At 36.3% G+C, this 20,685-nt stretch overlaps 1 protein-coding gene across 7 annotated transcripts in view; it reads right to left on the reverse strand.

The window, feature by feature from the left end:
* Nucleotides 1-20,685, reverse strand: part of STRN3 (striatin 3) — a 111,045-nt gene that overhangs the window by 52,405 nt on the left and 37,955 nt on the right. For 6 of the 7 annotated variants that reach the window (XM_003408700.4, XM_023546073.2, XM_010588568.3 and 3 more), the window contains exons 2-5: nucleotides 10,061-10,164; nucleotides 9,512-9,585; nucleotides 5,868-5,949; nucleotides 21-194 (exon numbers count right to left, since the gene is read on the reverse strand). In XM_003408700.4, coding sequence (XP_003408748.1) covers nucleotides 21-194; nucleotides 5,868-5,949; nucleotides 9,512-9,585; nucleotides 10,061-10,164 — 434 coding nt within the window. Of the gene's footprint in view, nucleotides 1-20; nucleotides 195-5,867; nucleotides 5,950-9,511; nucleotides 9,586-10,060; nucleotides 10,165-17,132; nucleotides 17,992-20,685 lie in introns of those variants that run through there. The other variant, XM_023546075.2, reaches the window with a different exon arrangement.

The following is a 20,685-nucleotide window of genomic DNA, read 5'->3' on the forward strand; positions in this document are numbered from 1 at the left end:
TCTACAAATATAATTCATACCTTTTGATTTCTTGTCCTTTTGGTTTAGGAGATTCACCTCCATTCAGGATCTGTTCTAAATTTTTTGTTTCTACTGATCCATTTGGTTCTGAATTGGATAGTCCAAGTAATGACCTTACCCGCTGAGACCGTACATCTAATATTGTATCTGTGTAACCTACTTCCTGAAGATATCTATAAAAGAAAATTAAAAATATTAAATTCCACATACTATAAGCAACTGTCAAGACTCAAAATGTTAACAATTTTTACAAAAGCCCATAATCCTATAAAATGTATTCTTTCTTGTCTTAATAACTTTCTTTTCTACAGACTAGTTCCAGTTCTATAAGAATAATGCCAATTGTAAACCAAAATTTAAATAAGAGCTTATAGTATGGCTGACATTGATTAAGAGCCATTTATGTGAAACCTATAAAGCCTTTGAGCCTTAAAAAGCTTTCAAAAGTCAACAGCATATTTATATGTGTGTATGTATGTACGTACATGTACTTTTTTTCCTTTAAAATGTCCAGAGAATGGTAGAGAATAAGTAGAACTGAATCTCAGAACAGTGACACACTAAACCTGGGGTTCTATGGACCAGCTACTTACTTGTCCTTCTAGGATCTAAAATCCCACAGTATTCCTCTAGTTCTGTGGTTTTCAAGCTTTCTCTGTGTTTAAACCAGAGAGCTTAACCCAAGATCCAGGATGAGATTGGAAAAAAGCCGGGGGGGGGGGGGCATCATGACATACAGATAATGACAGTCAAGAATGGCTTTGTGTGACAAGTTAAAGAATTTCTCCCTAAAGTATTTGAGGGGCTAATAAAGGATTCTAGAAAGGAACCTTAAATGCTGCTGGAAAAAGAAGATTTTTAGGTGAAGGCTGATGTTATGTATTAAACTGTATCCCCTGAAAAATTATGTTAAATTCTAACGCCTATACAAGCATATATGACCCTGTTTGGAAATAGGGGGGTCTTTGTTGCTGCTGTGATATTAATGAGATCATACCAGAGTAGGATGGATCCTAAACCATATAAAATAGACACAGACACACACGTGTGAAAATGGAAGCAGATTAATATAGAAGGCCAGAAATACCAAGGCTTGCTGGCAGCCAAGGGAAACTCAAATACACAAAGAGCGGTCTTTCCCTAGAGCTGATGCCCAGAATTCAGACTTCTGGCCCCCAGAAGTGTTAGAAAATAAATTTCTGTTCTTTAAAGTCATTCACTTCTGGTATTTTTTGTTACCGCAGCACTAGAAAATTAAGACATCTGATGACAGGGAGACAAATTAGGACACTGAGCACAGCAAGAAGCAAAAATGGAAAAAGGACATAAATATGAGAAAAATAAGTAAGGCATAATCTTTGGGACTTGGTGCACAAATAAATGTGGCAGTAGAATGAGAAAAGATGCAAGAGTTCTGGAAAATTTTCAGGCTTCTACCTTGGAAGGCTGACATGGTGAATAAAAGGTCAGAATCAGGTTTATAGGGTACCTATTAGACAGCCCTGATGACACAGTGGTTAAGAGACCAGCTGCTAACCAAAAGGTTGGCAGTTTGAATCCACCAGCCGCTCTGCTGAAACCCTCTAGAGCAGTTCTACTCTGTCCTATAGGGTCGCTGTGAATCAGAATCGGCTCGATGGCAGCAAGGTTGCTTTTCTGGTTTTTTGGTATTAGACAACCAAGGAGTCCTGGTGGTACAGTGGTTAAGCACTCAGCTGCTAACCAAAATGTTGGCAGTTCGAACCTACCAGCCGCTCCGCAGGAGAAAGATGTGGCAGTCTGCTTCTGTAAAGATTTACAACCTTGGAAACCCTATAACCTAGTGCCGTCGAGTCGATTCCGATTCATAGCGACCCTATAGGACAGAGCAGAACTGCCCCACAGAGTTTCCAAGGAGCGCCTGGCAGATTCAAACTGCTGACCCTTTGATTAGCAGCCATAGCACTTAACCACTACACCACCAGGGTTTCCTGGAAACCCTATAGGGCAATTCTATTCCATCCTATAGGGTTGCTGTGAATGGGAATCGACACAATGGCAACAAGTCTGGTTAGGCTTTATCAGACAACCACATAGTGTGTATGAAACAATCAAGTGACAATGTTTATGAGGCACTTGGATAAAAAAGGTCAAAAGCTGAGAAGAGACTGGACTAGGTATAGAGTCATCAGCGTTTGGTGGTATTTAAAGCCATGGATTTACGTGAAGTAACCCAGAGAAAAAGTATATATAACATCAGAAAGCTTAGGGATACAACATCTAAAAGGCTAGAAGAATAAGAGAAACTCAAGGGAAAAATGAAAATGAACTATGAAATCGCGGGAAAAAATAATAGCAGAGAGTGGTGTGATGGAAGCAAAAAAAAAAAAAAGGAATGAATAGTTAATGCCAAATGTTTCCAAGAGAGCAAATATGAACATAAAAAGTCTCCTGAACACGTTTGTCTGCGTTAGCTTTAGCAGAACACCAAAATAGAAAACAGGAGGAAAACGCATGAAGATTAACTAAAAGGTTAGTGATGGTGATGGCTGGACAACATGATGAATGTAATTAATGTCACTAAATTGTACACATAAACATGGATGAAATGGCAAATGTTTTGTTATATATTTTTTACTACACTTAAAAAAAATAGGGAGTACCCTGCCATACGGAGAAAGCTGGTAGAAAAGTATAAAGCTGATAAAATGAGGAAAAGAAACCAGAGAACAGACTGCAACCTGGCGTTTCCTAACCCTGAGATGTCCTCAGAGCCACTCCAGACTTCCTGACACTTAGTTTTCCAGCACTTCTCTCAATTCTGCTCGTGACCCCACCATTCTTCAAATCAATCTGTTTTTGCTAAACCTTGTTCAAGTTCTAATCCTGACTGATAAAGATCTCCTTTAATGGAACATGAGAAACTAAGGTGCTGGGTATGAAATTTAAATACATTTACAGAAAGGAAAGCAGTTTAAGTTTAGGGAACTCTCACCCCATAGCCTTTGTTTTCAGTGAAGTAGAACCTGAAGTACTCTAAGGAGAGTAAGAGGGAATGGGCTAAGATGTGGTAAAAGTTTAGAATATCTACTGAGGGCAATGGGAGTGGGAGGTGACCAGGGCTATAAAGCTTGTCTATAATGTTTGGACAGGAAACCATGAATATATAATGGAAATCACGTGACTTTGTGATTTAAGAATTAATTAGACACAGAAGAATCAGACAGTAAGACTAAACTAGGGTTGGAGATTTGCAGGCAGGTTCAGCAGAATGACTGGGGCAGAATGGGAGATGAGAAGTGTGTGGCAAGAAAGTTAAAGGTACTAGCAAAAGAGTGATGGAGCATGGGGTCTATGCTGGACTTGCGGAAATCAAAATAAAACCAACCACAGAGAAAGAAGACAGGAAAGAAAATTAAACAGTCTGAGGTCTAAAGATGAAGCTATGGCCAGAAGGCAAATGACATGGGAACTGGACTGAAGTGGTTGAATACGACTGTCCAATCATGGACTACTTCAGAGGTAGAGTAGTTCGAGGTAATTATAAGGTCCAGGGTGTGACCACATTTCACTGGGTTACTGAAGGGCAGCTAAAGATACCTATAGTTAAGAAGGTTGAATAATTGTAAATTACCCAGAGTATCAGTAGAACACAAGTACCAAAGTTTTCAGTATATAAAGGAAAAGAACAAATAAAAGACAACAAACAAGATTCACCACAGAAGTACTTCCAATACATATGTATACCCATGTTCCTTGCAGCATTGTTCCTAATAGCAAAAAGATGGAAAACAACCTAGATGCCCGTCAACAGATGAATGGATAAACTGGCACATACACACACTGGAATACTACACAACAATAAAGAACGATGAATCTGTGAAGCATCTCATAACATGTATCAATCTGGAGGACATTATACTAAGTGAAATAAGTCAATCACAAAAGGACAAATATTGTATAAGACCACTACTATAAAAACTCATGAAAAGGTTTACAAACAAAAAGAAACAATCTTTGATGGTTATGAGGTGGAGGGGGGAGAAGGAGGGATGGAAAAACACTAAATAGACAATAGATAAGTGGTAACTTTGGTGAAGGGTAAGTCAGTACTCAATACTGGGGAAGCCAGCACCACCTGTACAAGGCAAGGTCATGGAAGCTCCACGGATACATTCAAACTCCCTGACGGACTGAACTGCTAGGCCAAGGGCTATGGGGACCATGGTCTTGGGGAACATTTAGCTCAATTGGTATAACATAGTTTGTAAAAGAAAATGTTCTACATCCTACTTTGGTGAGTAGCGTCTGGAGTCTTAAAAGCCTATGAGCAGCCATCTAGGATACTCCACTGGTCTCACCCCTTCAGGAGCAAGGAAGAATAAAGAAAACTAAAGACACAAGGGAAAGATTAGTCCAAAGGACTAATGGACCACATCTACCACAATCTCCACCAGACTGTGTCCAGAGCAACTAGATGGTGCCCGGCTACCACCACTGACTGCTCTGACAGGGATCACAATAGAGGGTCCCGGACAGAGCTGCAGAAAAATGTAAAACAAAATTCTAACTCAAAAAGTAAGACCAGGCTTGCTGGCCTGACCAAGACTGGAGAAACTCTGAGAGTATGGCCCTCAGACACCCTTTTAGCTCAGTAATGAAGTCACTCCTGAGCGTCACCCTTCAGCCAAAGATTGAACAGGCCCATGGAATAATACAAGACTAAAGGGGCACACCAGCCCTGGGGTGGGGACTGGAAGTAGGAAGGAACAAGAAAGCTGGTAATAGGGATCTCAGGGTTGAGAAGGGAGAGTGTTGACATGTCGTGGGGTTGTTGACCAACCTCATACAATAATGTGTGTGCTAACCGTTTGATGAGGAACCAGTTTGTTCTGTAAACCTTCATTTAAAGTCAATTAAAAAAAAACATTTTCAATATAGCAAAGAAGTAAACATCAAAATGGTTCCTCAAAAGCTCACTTTAGTTTCAAATCCTCATGGAAACCAGACTTACTAGATCTACTGAGACTGAGTGAACTCCTGGATCTATTGCCTGGAAACAATTTTTAAACCCTGAACCAAAACTATTCCATAAAGTCATTTTTAAACTATAGTTTAGCTCAATTAATAAAGAATGTTTGCCTTGAGCACTGTGCTTTTTAAAGAATTATCTACATGAGATCAAATTGATAATAGTAACCCTAAAGCTCAGACGAGAACTTTACGGGGCAGTGTAAGCTAACAGTGATGAACCAATATGGGTGGAAACAGGACGGTGACACAATGTGAGTATATAACCTTTGTCCTTGATCTGCACATTTAAAAACTGCTCAACAGTTGTATGTTTTGTTATATTTTCACACACACACACACACACACACACACACAAATCTTGACTAAATAATTAATGTCACTGAATTATACAATGAAATATAGTTAAAATGGCAAAGTTTTTTCTATTTTACCAAAATTAAAAAAAAAAAAAAAAACTCAACAGAAACCAGGGTTTGACAAACCATTTCTGTAAAGTTTCAAATAATCAGTTAAAAATCCTCCTCTAAGTCAGTCACAACCCACTTAAACAAAACTCTAATATGTGAATTTGGCAGTGACAGGGATGGAGGGTGTCTAGAAGTATGAACTATATACTGTTTCCGTTCTGGCGTTTGCCAAGGCTTTTGGACATTCTATATAAGAAAATGACATCTCCCCAAAATGGAGAAAACAAACTTTTAAAAGACCCAAGAAGCAATATGAAAAAATATACAGTATTTTGTTCCATTACAATAACTTTTTACTTGCAAAGTAAATATAAGCACTTTCGTATGTATATCCTTAAAGAAAGCTGAAAATAAACCATTACTCACTGTCGTAACAGCTGTCTGCCTTGCTTCCATGTTAGCTGGCTATTCTGAGGTGCTGTGGGAGCCTCTGTGTCTTTGGTTTCTTCTAAAAATGTTTAAAAAAAGTTTCACACCCGTTATTTCAACTCTTGGAAATACTGCCAAACTTCTCTTAGGGATAAGTTTCCATAAAAATATACCTAAATAAAGCCAGGGTGGAAAGGGAAAGGGCGAGAGTACTGACACAATGTGGGGATTACAACCAATGTCACAAAACAATTTATGTATAAATTTTTTAATGAGAAACTAGTTTGCACTGTAAACTTTCACCTAAAGCACAATAAAATTAAATACATGTACATATATAATATACACACACACGTGTGTGTGTGTATATATATATATACCTAAATTTTTTTAAACAGCAGAAGTTAACTTTTATTATCTCCTGTGGGTCCCTCATTTTTGTATTTGTCCCAATAACCTAAAAATCTAGAGCCGAATTGAGAAACAAGAGTGTTATTAATGCCAGAGATTCAAAAATCAAAGGCCCAGGCTTCCAATGAAATATTATTAGAAATAAGTTTTTTTTTCTTTTCTTTTTTTAGTTACTAGAATTCTGCTGGGATTAAAAAAGCTTATGGAATTTAAAGGTTATATTTATATAAGATATTCAAAGTCAACATTGTTCAGATTACGTATATATAAAAACACTAACTTAATTTTGAGTCTGTATCACTAGACTCATCAAGACTTTATCTAGTCAATTTCATTTTTATAATCAAGTTAAACCAGAAAAGTTTTTACTAACATTCCAAATTATCTTAAATGTTATGGTGTCAATAGTTCTCCTGTTTATTTTTCTATTTATAACATTTTATTTATCTTTTAATCACATAAATACATACTTATTGGAGAAGAAAGAATACGTTTTAAAAAAAAAAAAAAAAAAACTGCCCAAAATCCTATCACTAAAACTTAACAACTGGTAGGACTTGAAAGTCTATCATTCCATAATTCCCCCCTTGAAAATACATACATATTCCTTTAAAAAAAAAAGGGGGGGGGGGTCCAGCGTACATACTGCACTGTAAGTTGCTGTGACATTTAATGTATCTTGAACATCTTCTCTATGGCAATAAATATGGCTTAACATCATATGAAATGGTTATATAATATTCCATAGGAAGTATATACCTATTTAATTTAACCAGTCCCCTAATGCTGAAACTGATTTCCAGTTTTTCACTATTACAAATAATGTAGGTAATGATATAATTCTTGAATTATATCATAAGTGTACAGCTCAGTGGGTTTTTGAAAACATCCGAGTAACCAGCAACTAGATGAAGAAACAAAACATTATCAACACCCTGCAAAACTTCCCCTTGTCCCCTTTTACAGGCACTAGCCACTCCCAAAAGGGTATCAACACTATCCTGATTTCTAAAAACTGAATTGATTTTTTATCAATTTTCAATTTAACACGACTCATCCATGCTGCTGAGTTTAGTTGTAGTTTGTTCATCTTTGTTGCTAAATGGCATTGTTATGTTAACCTATTTCAATATTTATCTAGTCTAATGCTGAAGGACATTTCATCTGTTTCTGATTTTCTACTATTTCAAATAATACTATGAACATTCTTACATATGTCTTACAGTAAACATAATGCATTTATAAGAATGGAAAATCCAGAAGTGGAATTACTGGGTCATAGGGTATGCTATGTTCCCTTTAGTAGATACTGACAAGTCACATTCAGAGCAGCAACACCAGTGTCCACATCTTCAACGACACCTGGAATTGTCTCTTTTTTCATTTGAGATATTCTTGTAGGTGTCTAATTGTATCAGTGTGCTGTTTTACTATGGTATATAGGAGCTCTTTATGTATTTGGATACAACCGATTTTATAGGATAGGGCTTAAGATATACATATCTTTGAATTACTAAGAGAGATATATAAAAACTTGCATAACTTATACTTCTATTGAATTAGTATTTTGCCCCTTTTCTCTTTTTTATATTTTGGTTTATTTTGGGAGCACATAAAAGGCAATCCTGTTTCATTTACTATTTATATCCACATATATTTTGATGTAAATAATTTTATTCCATTTTGTTTGCATGGTCTATAGTTGCCCAACCTTTTAGACACTATTCACTAAACATCCTGAATAGCTTTTCTAAATTAGTAAACACAACTACCTTTGTTATTATTGTGCCTCTTATAAACAAAATATTTCAATTTTATATTATTCCTCAATTTTAGGAAATTTTAATATTCACTCTTGCTTTTCCAAGAAGAGACCATAATATCATTACCTAGCATCAGAGTGAGCCTACATAACCAAAGGGAAGCCATGCTGCTCCCATCTATGCCTCTTGATTTTACAGCTGAAGATAACTGAAAGATACAATATAAGGTTCTACTGCTAAAACCGGATTTGGAGAAGACCCTAAAACAGATCATCTGCAAGTTGTATGTTTTTTCCAAGTTCTACGTATTTCACAATGAACTAAAAACCAATTAGCTAAATTTTAAAAATTTACTACAACACTTAAAAAAAAAAATTTTTATTTTTCCTGCTTTTGACTTTATTAGGTATAGAAACATGTAGGAAAGACAAGAAAAATTGTGTATCTAAATAAAGAATGAACACAATTTTTCTTGCCTTAGTAATAAGTATCCAAGAATAACATAGGCTTCAATTTGACTCCACCATCAAAAGTGTGTGAATTCTAAATATACCTGAGGAATAAAATATTGCCAGTAATATTACCAAATTATGTAAAATGCAAAATAAAACATTCTTTACTTATTAGATTCTTTTACACTTTTCAAATTATAATCGCATGAAACCCTGACATTAACATTAAACTTGTTAGCTCTTTCCTATATTCAGCCCTCTCTTCCCTGCATAATTTTTCATCAGATACTACTCTCATACCTACTATCTGCTTAGGAAAGAGCGAGGCCAAATGGAGGTAATTTTTTCCTTCTCTCTTATCAAATTTCTAATATTTTTAGTACTGAACTGAGCTGATCAGTTTTTCCTGATAAAAAAAACTTATTAATAATAAAAACTAAATTTATGTAGGATGGGTCAATCATTACCTACAGGTGAAAAAAGTTACTGTATTGCCTTCCAGCTCTAATTACTATAAAAATGCACCCCAGTTATAAATAAGTTCCAAAGCAGGGAAAATCAAATAGGACAAGTAACATCAGAGTGGAGATCTAGATCAACCTACTAATTTTTATTCATTTAATACTTCTCTGCAAAATTCTAAACAGTATTACAATACTCATATTTGCTCCCCAAATTCTAGATGGTACAATAATTACCATATTCTACACAAATAACATGCACCTTCGCAGTTTGTTTGCCAACCACTCTCTCCCCCAGCAAGGTGTGCCAGCGCTCTATGCTAATTTTTTTACAGGGATATGAAAAAAAAATTGTGAAAATATCTTGAGGGGGAAAAGGATTGGCTGGCAAACAAACCTAGAAGGTGTGCATTTATTTGCAAAAAAGTACGGTAATCCCCTAACAAATGCTATCAAAACAAAAATAAGGGTAGGGAAAACATATTTGTTACATAAAAATGAACATTAAACTAATTTTTCTTGAATTAAAAAAAAAAAAGAAAATTCAAGTTTACCTGATTCAAAGGTTGGCATTTTCAAATCTCCCTGGTTCAGTTCTGTGCCATATTTTAATTTGTGGTATTTTGCCCTGAAATTTTAATAAACAAATTGTTTAAAGAATTTTTTTTTTGTTTTTTTGTACAGTTAATTGCCTACTGTTATAGATTTCTCTAATAACAAAGCATAACGTGAATACCTATTTGTTTCAATTTTATTTGCAAATGGATGGACAAAAAAATGTTACCTCTGTAAAAGAGGGGAAAAAAGGTAAATTACCCAGTAACAAACACGCCTCAAGTGGAAAAAAAAAAAAAGAAAGATATATATATATATATTTTTTTTTTTTGGTCTTTTTAGAAGAAAAATCAAAAATTTACATCCCATAACAAAACATATTATTTTACTGTGAAGATTTTCATCTATTTATTTTTTCTTTTCTCACATAAGAGTCAAATCAAAATATCACCTTGCATTTCAGCAGGGCTTTTATCTTTCAAATACATTGTACAATAGAGAATAATATTGATCTGCTTTATTTTTATAAGAAACTGAGGCACACATACCTTTCTTGTTTTAATGCATATTCTAACATTTTTATTCTTCTTACTAAATCCTTCTTCAAGTTCTCTTGACCTTTTCTTTCTCCTTGCAAAAATGCTATCCGGGCCTAAAAATATAAAAGGTGCATTTCTTTTTTAATTTTTCCTTAACCATACATAGTAAAGGGATGAAAAAAGGGGGGAAAAAAAAAAAAACCCAAACCTGTTGCCGTCAAGTTGATTCCAACTCACAGCGACCCTATAAGACAGAGTAGAACTGCCCCCATAGGGTTTCCAAGGAGCACCTGGTGGATTCGATCTGCCAACCTTTCAGATAGCAACCATAGCTCTTAACCACTATGCCACCAGGGTTTCCAAAAGGAAAATAATGAATGTAAATTTCTTCTGTTTTATTTACTGCAGCAAGATTGGTCAACCAAACTTTGTTAAATAACATAATCACTTTAAAAGAAAACGATACACTGGCGATTGGTTGTACAACATGATGACTGTAAATAATGTCACTGAATTATACATGTAAAAATGTAACTATAAATTAGTTATTTGTTTATAATCCTTGAAGTTCCTAATATTAATATTTAACCCTTTACATAACCTTGAAAGGAAATTTTTTATAAATAAAAATTGCACCTAATTCCCACAACACAACTCAAAAAGAACTGAAAAGTAACATATTCACAAGTAGATATAGTTATTCCTCAAAATGAGATTACTAAAAATACTTAAGTTTTTTTCTTTTTTAATTGCCTTATTTCGTTATTTTCTGAGAGAGGCAATTTTCCACCTTTTTCTGGCCCTCCCCTGCATGTCAGCCTCCTTTACCCATCCCCACACTGCAAAATAATAAAGAAACTGGCATCTGAATGGGCAACTTTGCCATCAGGCACCCATGAACAATAAAATTTTCATATGTGGCAGAATGCAAATATACCCACAACTGTATATATTCAGTATGAGAAAGCTACTTAGTATGCTACATTATCATTAAAAAATTTTTAATGAATCGAACAAATGAATTCAGCTGAATAATTCAACCCATTAAGTTAGGATGTATTTACTTCTATAACAGAAATATACCAGCCAAGCAGACCAACTAAATCAAGTTGACTAACGTAAGCACTTAAGTAATAATGCCTGTCATAAAAAAAGAAAATCTGATCATTGTGAAAAATTCAAATGAAATCATCCACAACTCCTCAGAAGTTACAAAGAGCTATATAGCAGTTCTAAATACAAGTATCAAAATAAAAATGAGTATGTTGGAGAAATGGTAAAGATTCAAAATCTGCTAGTCTTAGAGCCTCAAGAAAACAACTGCATTTTACCCTCTTAAGCTAACAAGCAAAGGTAAAAAATGTCAATTTCATCATACATCTTTCAAAGAAAGGTTCTGATTTTTCTCCCCACTGCAATAGCTGTTTTTTAAAAACCATGAATCACATCCTATAGAACTATTTACGTGACTCCAAGGCACAAAGAAGTACATCAGATGTGCATCTGATACAAAGGTTGGGGTTAAACAACAATTTCCAGATCTCATAAGCATTATACAATTAGCAGTGGAAAAAGTTCAATGCAGCTCATCTTATTCTGCTTCTTGAGAAACAGTAATTGGTAAAACAAAAAATAATAGAAGTAGTAACTGGTGATCTGCTAATTGAGAAAAGCATTGCAAACTAAATGAAAGTCATGTCTTCTATAACTTAAAAAAAATTACAAAGTGGTATGCTTCCTATTAGAATCTTCTGTTGTAAGAATTAGTTTTCACTTTCTTTTGCATTTTCATATTAGCAACCATCCATAATCACAGAATCTAATAAATTAAACAAACAAGGGCAAACCACACAAAAATGCAAGAATTCCAAAACAGCTCCTCAAACAGGGAGCCAAAGGGAGGTAATTCAAAAGGATTTAGGATACGGAAAATATGAAAATCCATTAAAATACAACCTTCAAAACAACGGCTTAAACAAAAATACCTGGCCATGGACTCACATGCGAAGACTTGCTAGTGACAGCTAGCAAGAAGACACGGACTTTAATTCTAAAACCACCAAGGAAGTGAATGCTGCTAACAATTTGAGTAACCTTGGAAGTGAACTCTTTCCCCAGAGCCTTGAGAAAAGAGCCCCGTCCGGCCAACAGCTTGATTTTCGCCTTGTGAGACCCTAAGCAGAGAAGCCAGTTAAGCCCAATTGGACTTCTGAAATGGGTGTTGTTACCCAGCAATAATAAAAAAAAAAAAAAAAGAAAGAAAGAAAATCCCTGGCCAAAAAGCCAAATCCATTGCCATCGGGTCGATTCCAACTCACAGGGACCCTACAGGACACAGCAGAACTGCCCCAAAGGGTTTCCACGGCTGTGAATCTTTATGGAAGCAGACTACTGTATCTTTCTCTCTCTCCCATGGAACGGCTGGTGGGTTCAAACCGCTGACCTTTGGTTAGCAGCCAGCGCTTAACCACTGCACCACCAGGGCTCCTCAAAATACCTGGAAGTGGGGCGGCGGGGGGGGGGGCGCAGTTTGCAGATGACAGAGAAGGCACAAGAACTGGGAGCGACCTTGTAACCTTATATGACGAAGTACATAGAGGGGGAAACCCTGGTGGAGTAGTGGTTAAGTGCCACGGCTGCTAACCAAAGGGTCAGCAGTTTGAATCCTCCAGGCGCTCCTTGGAAACCCTATGGGGCAGTTCTACTCTGTCCTATACGGTCGCTATGAGTCAGAATCAACTCTACGGCACTCGGTTTTGGTTTTTTATATAGAGGGTACCCTGACTGAAAAGATAAAAGGTTATCTTAGTCATCTTGTACTGCTATAACTGAAATACCACAAGTGGACGGCTTTAACAAAGAGAAATTTATTCTCTCACAGTCTAGTAAACTAGAGGTCCAAATTCAGGGTGCTAGCTCTAGGGGAAGGATTTTCTCTCTGTCAGCTCTGGAGGAAGGTCCTTGTCATCAATCTTCCCCAGTCAAGGAGCTTCTCAACGTAGGCGCCCCAAGTCCAAAGGACATGCTATTCTCCTGGTTCTTGTTTCTTGGTGGGATGAGGTCCCCATGCCTCTCTTTTATATGAAAAAGGGGCTGACTTAAAACCTGATCTTGTACATAGAGTCTTGCGCCTCATTAACATAACCGCCTCTAATCCTGCCTCATTAACATCACAGAGGAACAATTTACAACACAGAAAAATCGTATCAGATGACAAAATGGTAGACAATCACACAATACTGGGAGTCAAGGCCCGGCCAAGCTGACACATATTTTGGGGGGAAACAATTCAATGCATAACAAAGGTTATGTCTGACAGTGGTAATGATGACCAATTAAATAATAGATTTGGCACTTAGTAAAGGACATTACCAGTAGACTTTTCAGCTATTTTTACAGGTCATTATCCCCTATTATAGCATCATCTCTGCAAATGAACACTTTAAAAAATAACTTCAAAAACTATTTACAATGGCATAAAACAATAAAAGTGTCTAGGAATAAACAAACAAAAAATATATTCAAGCCAACTTGTCAGACATGGATTGGACTGGACAATGGGTTGGAGAGAGATGCTGGTGAGGAATGAGCTACTTGCATCAGGTGGACACTTGAGACTATGTTGGCATCTCCTGTCTGGAGGGGAGATGGGAGGGTAGAGGCTGTTAGAAACTGGCAAAACCGGTCACAAAAGGAGAGACTGGAAGGAGGGGGCTGGCTGACTCATTAGGGGGAGAGTAAATGGGAGTATGTAGTAAGGTGTATATAGGTTTATATGTGAGAGACTGACCTGATTTGTAAACTTTCACTTAAAGCACAATAAAAATTATTTTAAAAAATATATTCAAGATTTTTACACAAATACTTAAAAGTTTTAATTGTCATTGAAGACAACCTAAATTGAGTGACAGACTCAATACTGTAAAAACATCAATTCTCACCCAAACTGGCCAAGAGATTTAATTTCGATCAAATTTCCAACTTGTTCTTGTGTATTTATAGAATTGGATAAGCTGATTCTAAAATTTACATAGAAATTCAAATTGTCAGGCACAGCCAAGAGAATTATAAAGAACTTACTCTACCAGACATTAAGGTGGAATATAAAGCTATAAAATTAAGGCAAAAACAGACAAACAGATCAAAGAAACAGAACAGAAAGACCAGAAAGAAATGAATTAATATAAGGACATGTGACTCATGACAAAGATGTGCAGTAAAGAACACTGAGGAAAGAATGATCACTTCAAAAACAGTGTTTGGTAACTTGGGTATCCACATGAGGGATAAAAATGAGAGTGCGCCTCTGACACTATAGGCATCAATCCCAGGAGGGTTACAGATCCAAGTGTGAGGGCAGAACGCTGGCTCTTTAGAATATAATATACACCGTCACAGCCTCAAACTAAGGAAAGGTTTCTTAAATAACACAAAAGCATTAACTACAAAGTGGTTAATTCATCATGTTACAAAAAAAAAAAAACACTTCTGTTCCAAGATAAAGCAAGGACTGGCAAAACTACCTGGCTTGAGGCCAGTTTTTGAACAGCCCTAGGGCTAAGAGTAGTTTTTAAATTTTTAAAGCATTGTAAAACAAGCCAACCAACACAGGTCCTCTCTGGCCTGCAAAGCCTAATACAGTATATTTACAACCTGGCCCCCGACAGAAATAGTTTGCCAACCTCTGTCACAGATAGGTAGGTAGGTTACACAGGTAGACAGACAATTTTCGGCAAGCAAGACTGTGTTAGCTGCATGTCACAGGTTAATAACTCTTCCTCCAATCCTGGTGCCGTGTTCTTCTTCATACGGTCCAGCTTCACGTGTCATTTGTTGAGCATACAGCTTCAGTAAGTACGGTGAAATGATAAAACTCTGCTGCACATCTTTTCCAATCTTGAACCACATAGCACCCTCTTGCTCTATTCAAATGATTGCCTCCTGACCCATATACAGGTTCCGCATGAGCACAATTAAGTGGTCTGGAATTCCCATTCTTCCTAATGTTACCCTAATTCGTTATGATCCACACACCCAAATACCTTCGTGGAGTTATTAAAACATAAGTAAGCATCTCTCTGGTATTGTCTACCTTTGGCCAAGATCCATCTGACATTAGCAGTGGCATCCCTTGTTCCACATCTTCAGAATCTGCCTTAACTTCTGGCAGTTCCCACATGGAGGAGCCCTAAATGTATACTCTAACTAAGCAGAAGAAACCCCGTGCCATTGAGTCAATTCCAACTCATAATCGATGCTATATATAGGACAGAGTAGAACTGCCCCACAGGGTTTCTAAGGAACAGCTGGTGGATTTGAACTGCTGATCTTTTGGATTAGAAGCTGAGCTCTTAACCACTACACCGACAGGGCTCCTTATAGGGTCGTTATAAATCAGAAGTGACCCGATGGCAACAGGTTTGGGTTTCTTTTTCTGAAGTAAAAGTCAGTCTGTAAAAGGTACATACTGTATGAATCTATACAACATTTTGGAAAAGGCAAAACTACACAGACAGTAAAATGATCAGTGGTTGCCAGGGACAGGAAAAAGTATGAGTAAGTGAACCACAGGGAATTTTAAGGGGCAATAAAACTATTCTATATGATACTGTTGACCCCTGGGTGACACAAATGGTTGCATATGGCTGCTAATCAAAAGGTTAGCAGTTCGAACTCACCCCGCAGCACTGCAGAAGGCCTGGCAATCTGCATCTGCAAAGATTACAGCCACGGAAACCCTACAGAGCTCAGTTTCGCTCTGTAACACGTGGAGATTACCATGAGTCTCAATCAATTCGACCCTAACGGATTTGTTTTTTTGGTATATGACACTGTAATACCGGATACTTGATTTAATGCATTTGTCAAAACCCAATGAACTCTACAACACAGAGTGAACCTTAATGTAAACTATGGGCTTTAGTTATTAATAATGTTATCAGTATTGGTTCATTAATTACAACAAATGTACCACACTGGTGCAACAGGAGATTTTGGCGGGGGGGGGGGGGGCGGGGGGGAAGGGGTATATATGGAAACTCTATGCCATATGCTCAATTTTTCTGTAAATATAAAACTTTTCAAAAAGTAAAGTCACTTAATTTTTTAAAAGGCAAGCCACAGAGTGGAAGATATCTGCAAAACATACCTGAGAAATGCCTCATATTCATAATATATAATGATTAGCACTGCTACCCCCCCCAAAAGACACATCCCCTAATAGACAACAAAGCCTACTAAAAAAAAAGTCCAAAAAAAAAAGTGTAGGTCACAAGAAATCCAAATGGCCAATCACGATATGAAAATATTCTCAACCTTATTAGTAATCAGAGAAATGCAAATTAAAAGCACAAAAAGTAACACTATGGTACTGGTTAAGATATTTTGAATCTGACAATACTAATCATTGAGAAGATATAAATCAACAGCAACTCTCATAAACTACTAATAGGACCATAAACTAATACAGCTTTGTTGGAGAAGTTTTGCTTTACCTACTAAAGGTAAGGACATAAACCAAACCACTGCCGTCAAGTCAATTCCGACTCATAGCGACCCTATAGGACAGAGTAGAACTGCCCTATAAGAGTTTCCACAGAGCGGCTGGGAGATCTGAACTGCTGACCTTCTGGTTAGCAGCCATAATAACTCTTAACCACTATGCCACCAGGGTTTATACACACCCTAAAACCAAAAATCCCTAGATACATATCCAAATGCACTACGCATGTTCCAAGAGATATGTAAAAGAATATTCCCAGGGTCATTAGAGCAATCTGTACAATGACTAAAGGCAGCAAACAATCCAAATATCCATCAATTAGGGAACAAATTGTGGCATATTTGTACAATGAAATATTATACAGCAAAGAAAATAAACTACACATACACACGATACAGATAAATCAATGTAACTTAGAAAAAAAGCAAGACGCAAAAGACAACATTCTATTATGATTCCATTTATTTAAAGTTCACAGTCAGGCAAAACTAAACTATATATTGGAGCAATGCATACTTAAATGGTAAACAACAAAGAAAAGCAAAGCAAAGGTTACCCAAAAAGTCAGGTAGTTGTTACCTCTGGTGGAAACACACAGCAGTGATTAAGACAGGGCAGGCTGGAAGGGCTTCTGAGATGTTGGCAATGCTCTACTTCTGGATCTCTCCAGGGGTAGTATCATAGTTGTTCATTCTGAATAAACTGTTTAATTATATTTTATGTACTTTTCTCTAAATGAATTATATTTCACAATTAAAAAGCTTGAAATTTTAATCTCACTCTTAAGGATCTGATCTACAAGTATGCTTTTTATTGTGAAGATAAGGACAAAGACCAGGTCCTTCAGTTAAGGGAAGAAAAATATTCTACAATGAAATGTGTGGTTACTTCAAGTTAGAAAGAACTTTTTAAAGCACCATAAAATTTCACTTTTTTATTTGCCCAAATCAGTTAATTTCATGTTTCTAATTATTCTGATCTCAAGAATATAAGGTAATAGGATTAACTGGAAATTTATGACATATTTTGTAAATGCAGAAACTAAGTATAGACATATTCCCAGATCCAATTCCAGCTGACAACCCAAGATAACAAATCCTATTGCCAATTTTCACCACAGCTTTTCTTCCTTTGACTGTAGATAAAGGTGTTTATTTGGGACCATGTTTTATGTATCACCTAAATTTATTCAACAATGAGCAAAGAATTATCACATGAGAATCTAAATAAATTAGTTGATTTTTGGCGGCAGATAACTTTTTAGCTGCAATACCGCTAGAGGTCGCGAGTGCAAAACTTTCAACACTGATTCCATTGGTATCAGCCTGAAAGGTGACTGCACAATTAGGATAGTTTCCAGTTGTCTAAATAAAGAGTATTTTCCTTAAAACAAAGAAATAAATTAAAAAATCTGCTTTATTACAAGAGTTTTCTTACTTTAAACAAATTTTTAAACTAAACAGAAACATTAGAAATAGATGAGTTCTGTTTTACTTAATGATTTAAAACACTTATCACTTAAGAACTTGGAAATGTTTAGAAACTACATCATTAAATAGCAAACTTTAATGTCTAAAGAATTAAAAAAGAAACAAATAACTAGGTTTGGAAGCAAATTAAAGACAAATTCAGCTTACAGCAACTAATAATAAATTCATAATATCATTATTTAAAATATGAGGTTCTCAACAAATGTTAGTACTCTCTTCCCTTAATGGTCCACTAAAATTACACATGTGAATTTTGAGTATTTAAATACTTGGGGTTTAGCAATGTTCAGCTGTAAATAAGTTTAAAGAAATAAGTATAAATAGTTGTCTGAACCACTGACCTACTGATCATTGATAATATTCTGTATAAAGTAGAGAATGTCCAAAAAATCATATTATATAGATATTTCAAAAAATAGCTAATTATCAGAATCACTACAGTTTAGAATCTTTTCATTAAATAAATTATTAACTAAATCTTTGTTTCTTTATTCTCAATGACTGCATTTGTAACATTATTTATTTCTACTTTTTTTTTTTTTTACTTTTTAGGTGAAAGTTTACAGCACAAATTTATGTCTCATTCAAAATTTACACACACATTGTTTTGTGACATCGGTTGCAATTCCCACAACGTGACAGCATGCTACTCCTTTCCACTCTAGGTTCCTTGTATCATTTGCCCAGTTCCTGTCCCTTCCTGACTTCTCATCTGGCTTTTGGGCAGGAGTTGCCCATTTGATCTCATATTAGAATTAACCTTTGTATATCATTTAGTAATATACGCAGTCAGTCCCCCACCGAACAGGGTTTTTTCTGGCTTTTCAAGAATGGTTTAAAAAAGACAACTCCCAATATAAGGGAAGTCAGCACAACCCGATCAGGGCAAAGCCACAGAAACTTCCTAAACTTATTCAAATACCTTGAGGGACCAAGTTACTGGCACTGAGGGCTGGGGACCATGGTCTTGGGGGACATCTAGATCAACTGGCATAACATGTTATTGTTGTTAGGTGCCATCGAGTCGGTTCTGATTCTTAGAGACCCTACGTACAACAGAACAAAACACTGCCTGGTCCTGTGCCACCCTCACAACTGTTATGTTTGAGCCCACTGTTGCAGCTACCGTGTCAATCCATCTAGTTGACGGCGTTCCTCTTTTTTGCTGGCATAACACAGCCATAAAGAAAAAACAGTCATAAAGAAAACCTTGTCATAAAGAAAATGTACTACATCCTACTTTGGTGAGTAGCGTCTGCCGGCGGCCATCTAAAATAAATACATCTATTGGTCCCATAACATCTGAAGCAAAGGAGACTGAAGAAAACCAAAAACATCGGGAAAATATCAGTCCAAAGGACTAACGGACATGAACCAGGCCTCCACCAGCCAGAGCCTGGAAGAACTAGATAGTACCCAGCTACCACCACAGACCGATCTGACATAGATCACAACAGAGGATTCCAGATGGAGTGAGAGAAAAAAGGAAAAAAAAATTCAAATTCGCAAAAATAGATCAGACTTACTGGTTTGACAGACACTGGAAGAATCCCTGAGACTATGGCCCCTAGACATCCTGCTAACTCAGAAATGAAGCCACTCCTTAAGTCCACCTTTCAGCCAGTATTAGACGGGCCCATAAAACGAACATAACACACCTAAGTAACGTGCTTCTTGGTTCAATCAAGTGCATGAGACCACAAGGACAACACTGCCTGAAAGCAAAGACGGGAAGGCAGGGACAGGAAACCTAGACAGACACGAGGAGCCGGCGGTATAAGGGGAAAGGGAGAGAGTGCTGATACACTGTGGAGATTGCAACCAATGTTACAAAATAATTTCCGTATAAATACTTGAATGAGGAAAAAATGGTTATTAAAAAATAAGCTTGCTTTCAATGGCTTATAAAATTTTTCATAGAATATTATTTTCCAGTTTTATAGACACGGAAGAATTCCAGGGAAAAGACAAACACTGACAAAATACCAAATTTCCCAAAGCAAAATATACACCCTATCCTTATCTCTTCAATTTATAACAGAGCCTAAAACAAAATTTAAAAAATCAAAACACTACCATCATCCTCTTGAATTCCAATGCCATTTTACAAGGCAAAAATTCGTTTAAAGTATAAAAGATTTTAAATTTTCAACTTGCAACTCTGCATTCCCATAAATTCTAATTCATCTGGCATTTGAAACCATAAGCACCAGGTAAGTCCATTTTCCATAAATTCAGGAAGTTTTTTTTACCCCTTTGAGGTATAAAACTATAAGTCATTTTAATAGTACTTTCTAAAAACGCATTTCTTGAAATCTTGATCATCTTTTCAATCCGTTATAAACATCGTATATATTACAAGTGCATAAAAGCTCTGAAACGTTGCAAAAAAAAAAAGTGAACTCAGGTATACCTCGTTTCATTGTGCTTTGCTTTACCATGCTTGCCAAATAACTGCATTTGTTACAAACTGAAGGTTTATGGCAACCCTGCATCCACCAAGTCTATCAGCACCATTTTTCCAACAGCATATGCTCACTTCATATCTCTGCATCACATATAGGTAATTCTGGCAATATTTCAAGCTTTGCCATCATTATTATATCTGTTATGATAATCTGTGATCAGTAATCTTTTATGTC

The sequence above is a fragment of the Loxodonta africana genome, chromosome 10 (genome assembly GCF_030014295.1).
Source record: "Loxodonta africana isolate mLoxAfr1 chromosome 10, mLoxAfr1.hap2, whole genome shotgun sequence".
NCBI lineage: Eukaryota > Metazoa > Chordata > Mammalia > Proboscidea > Elephantidae > Loxodonta > Loxodonta africana.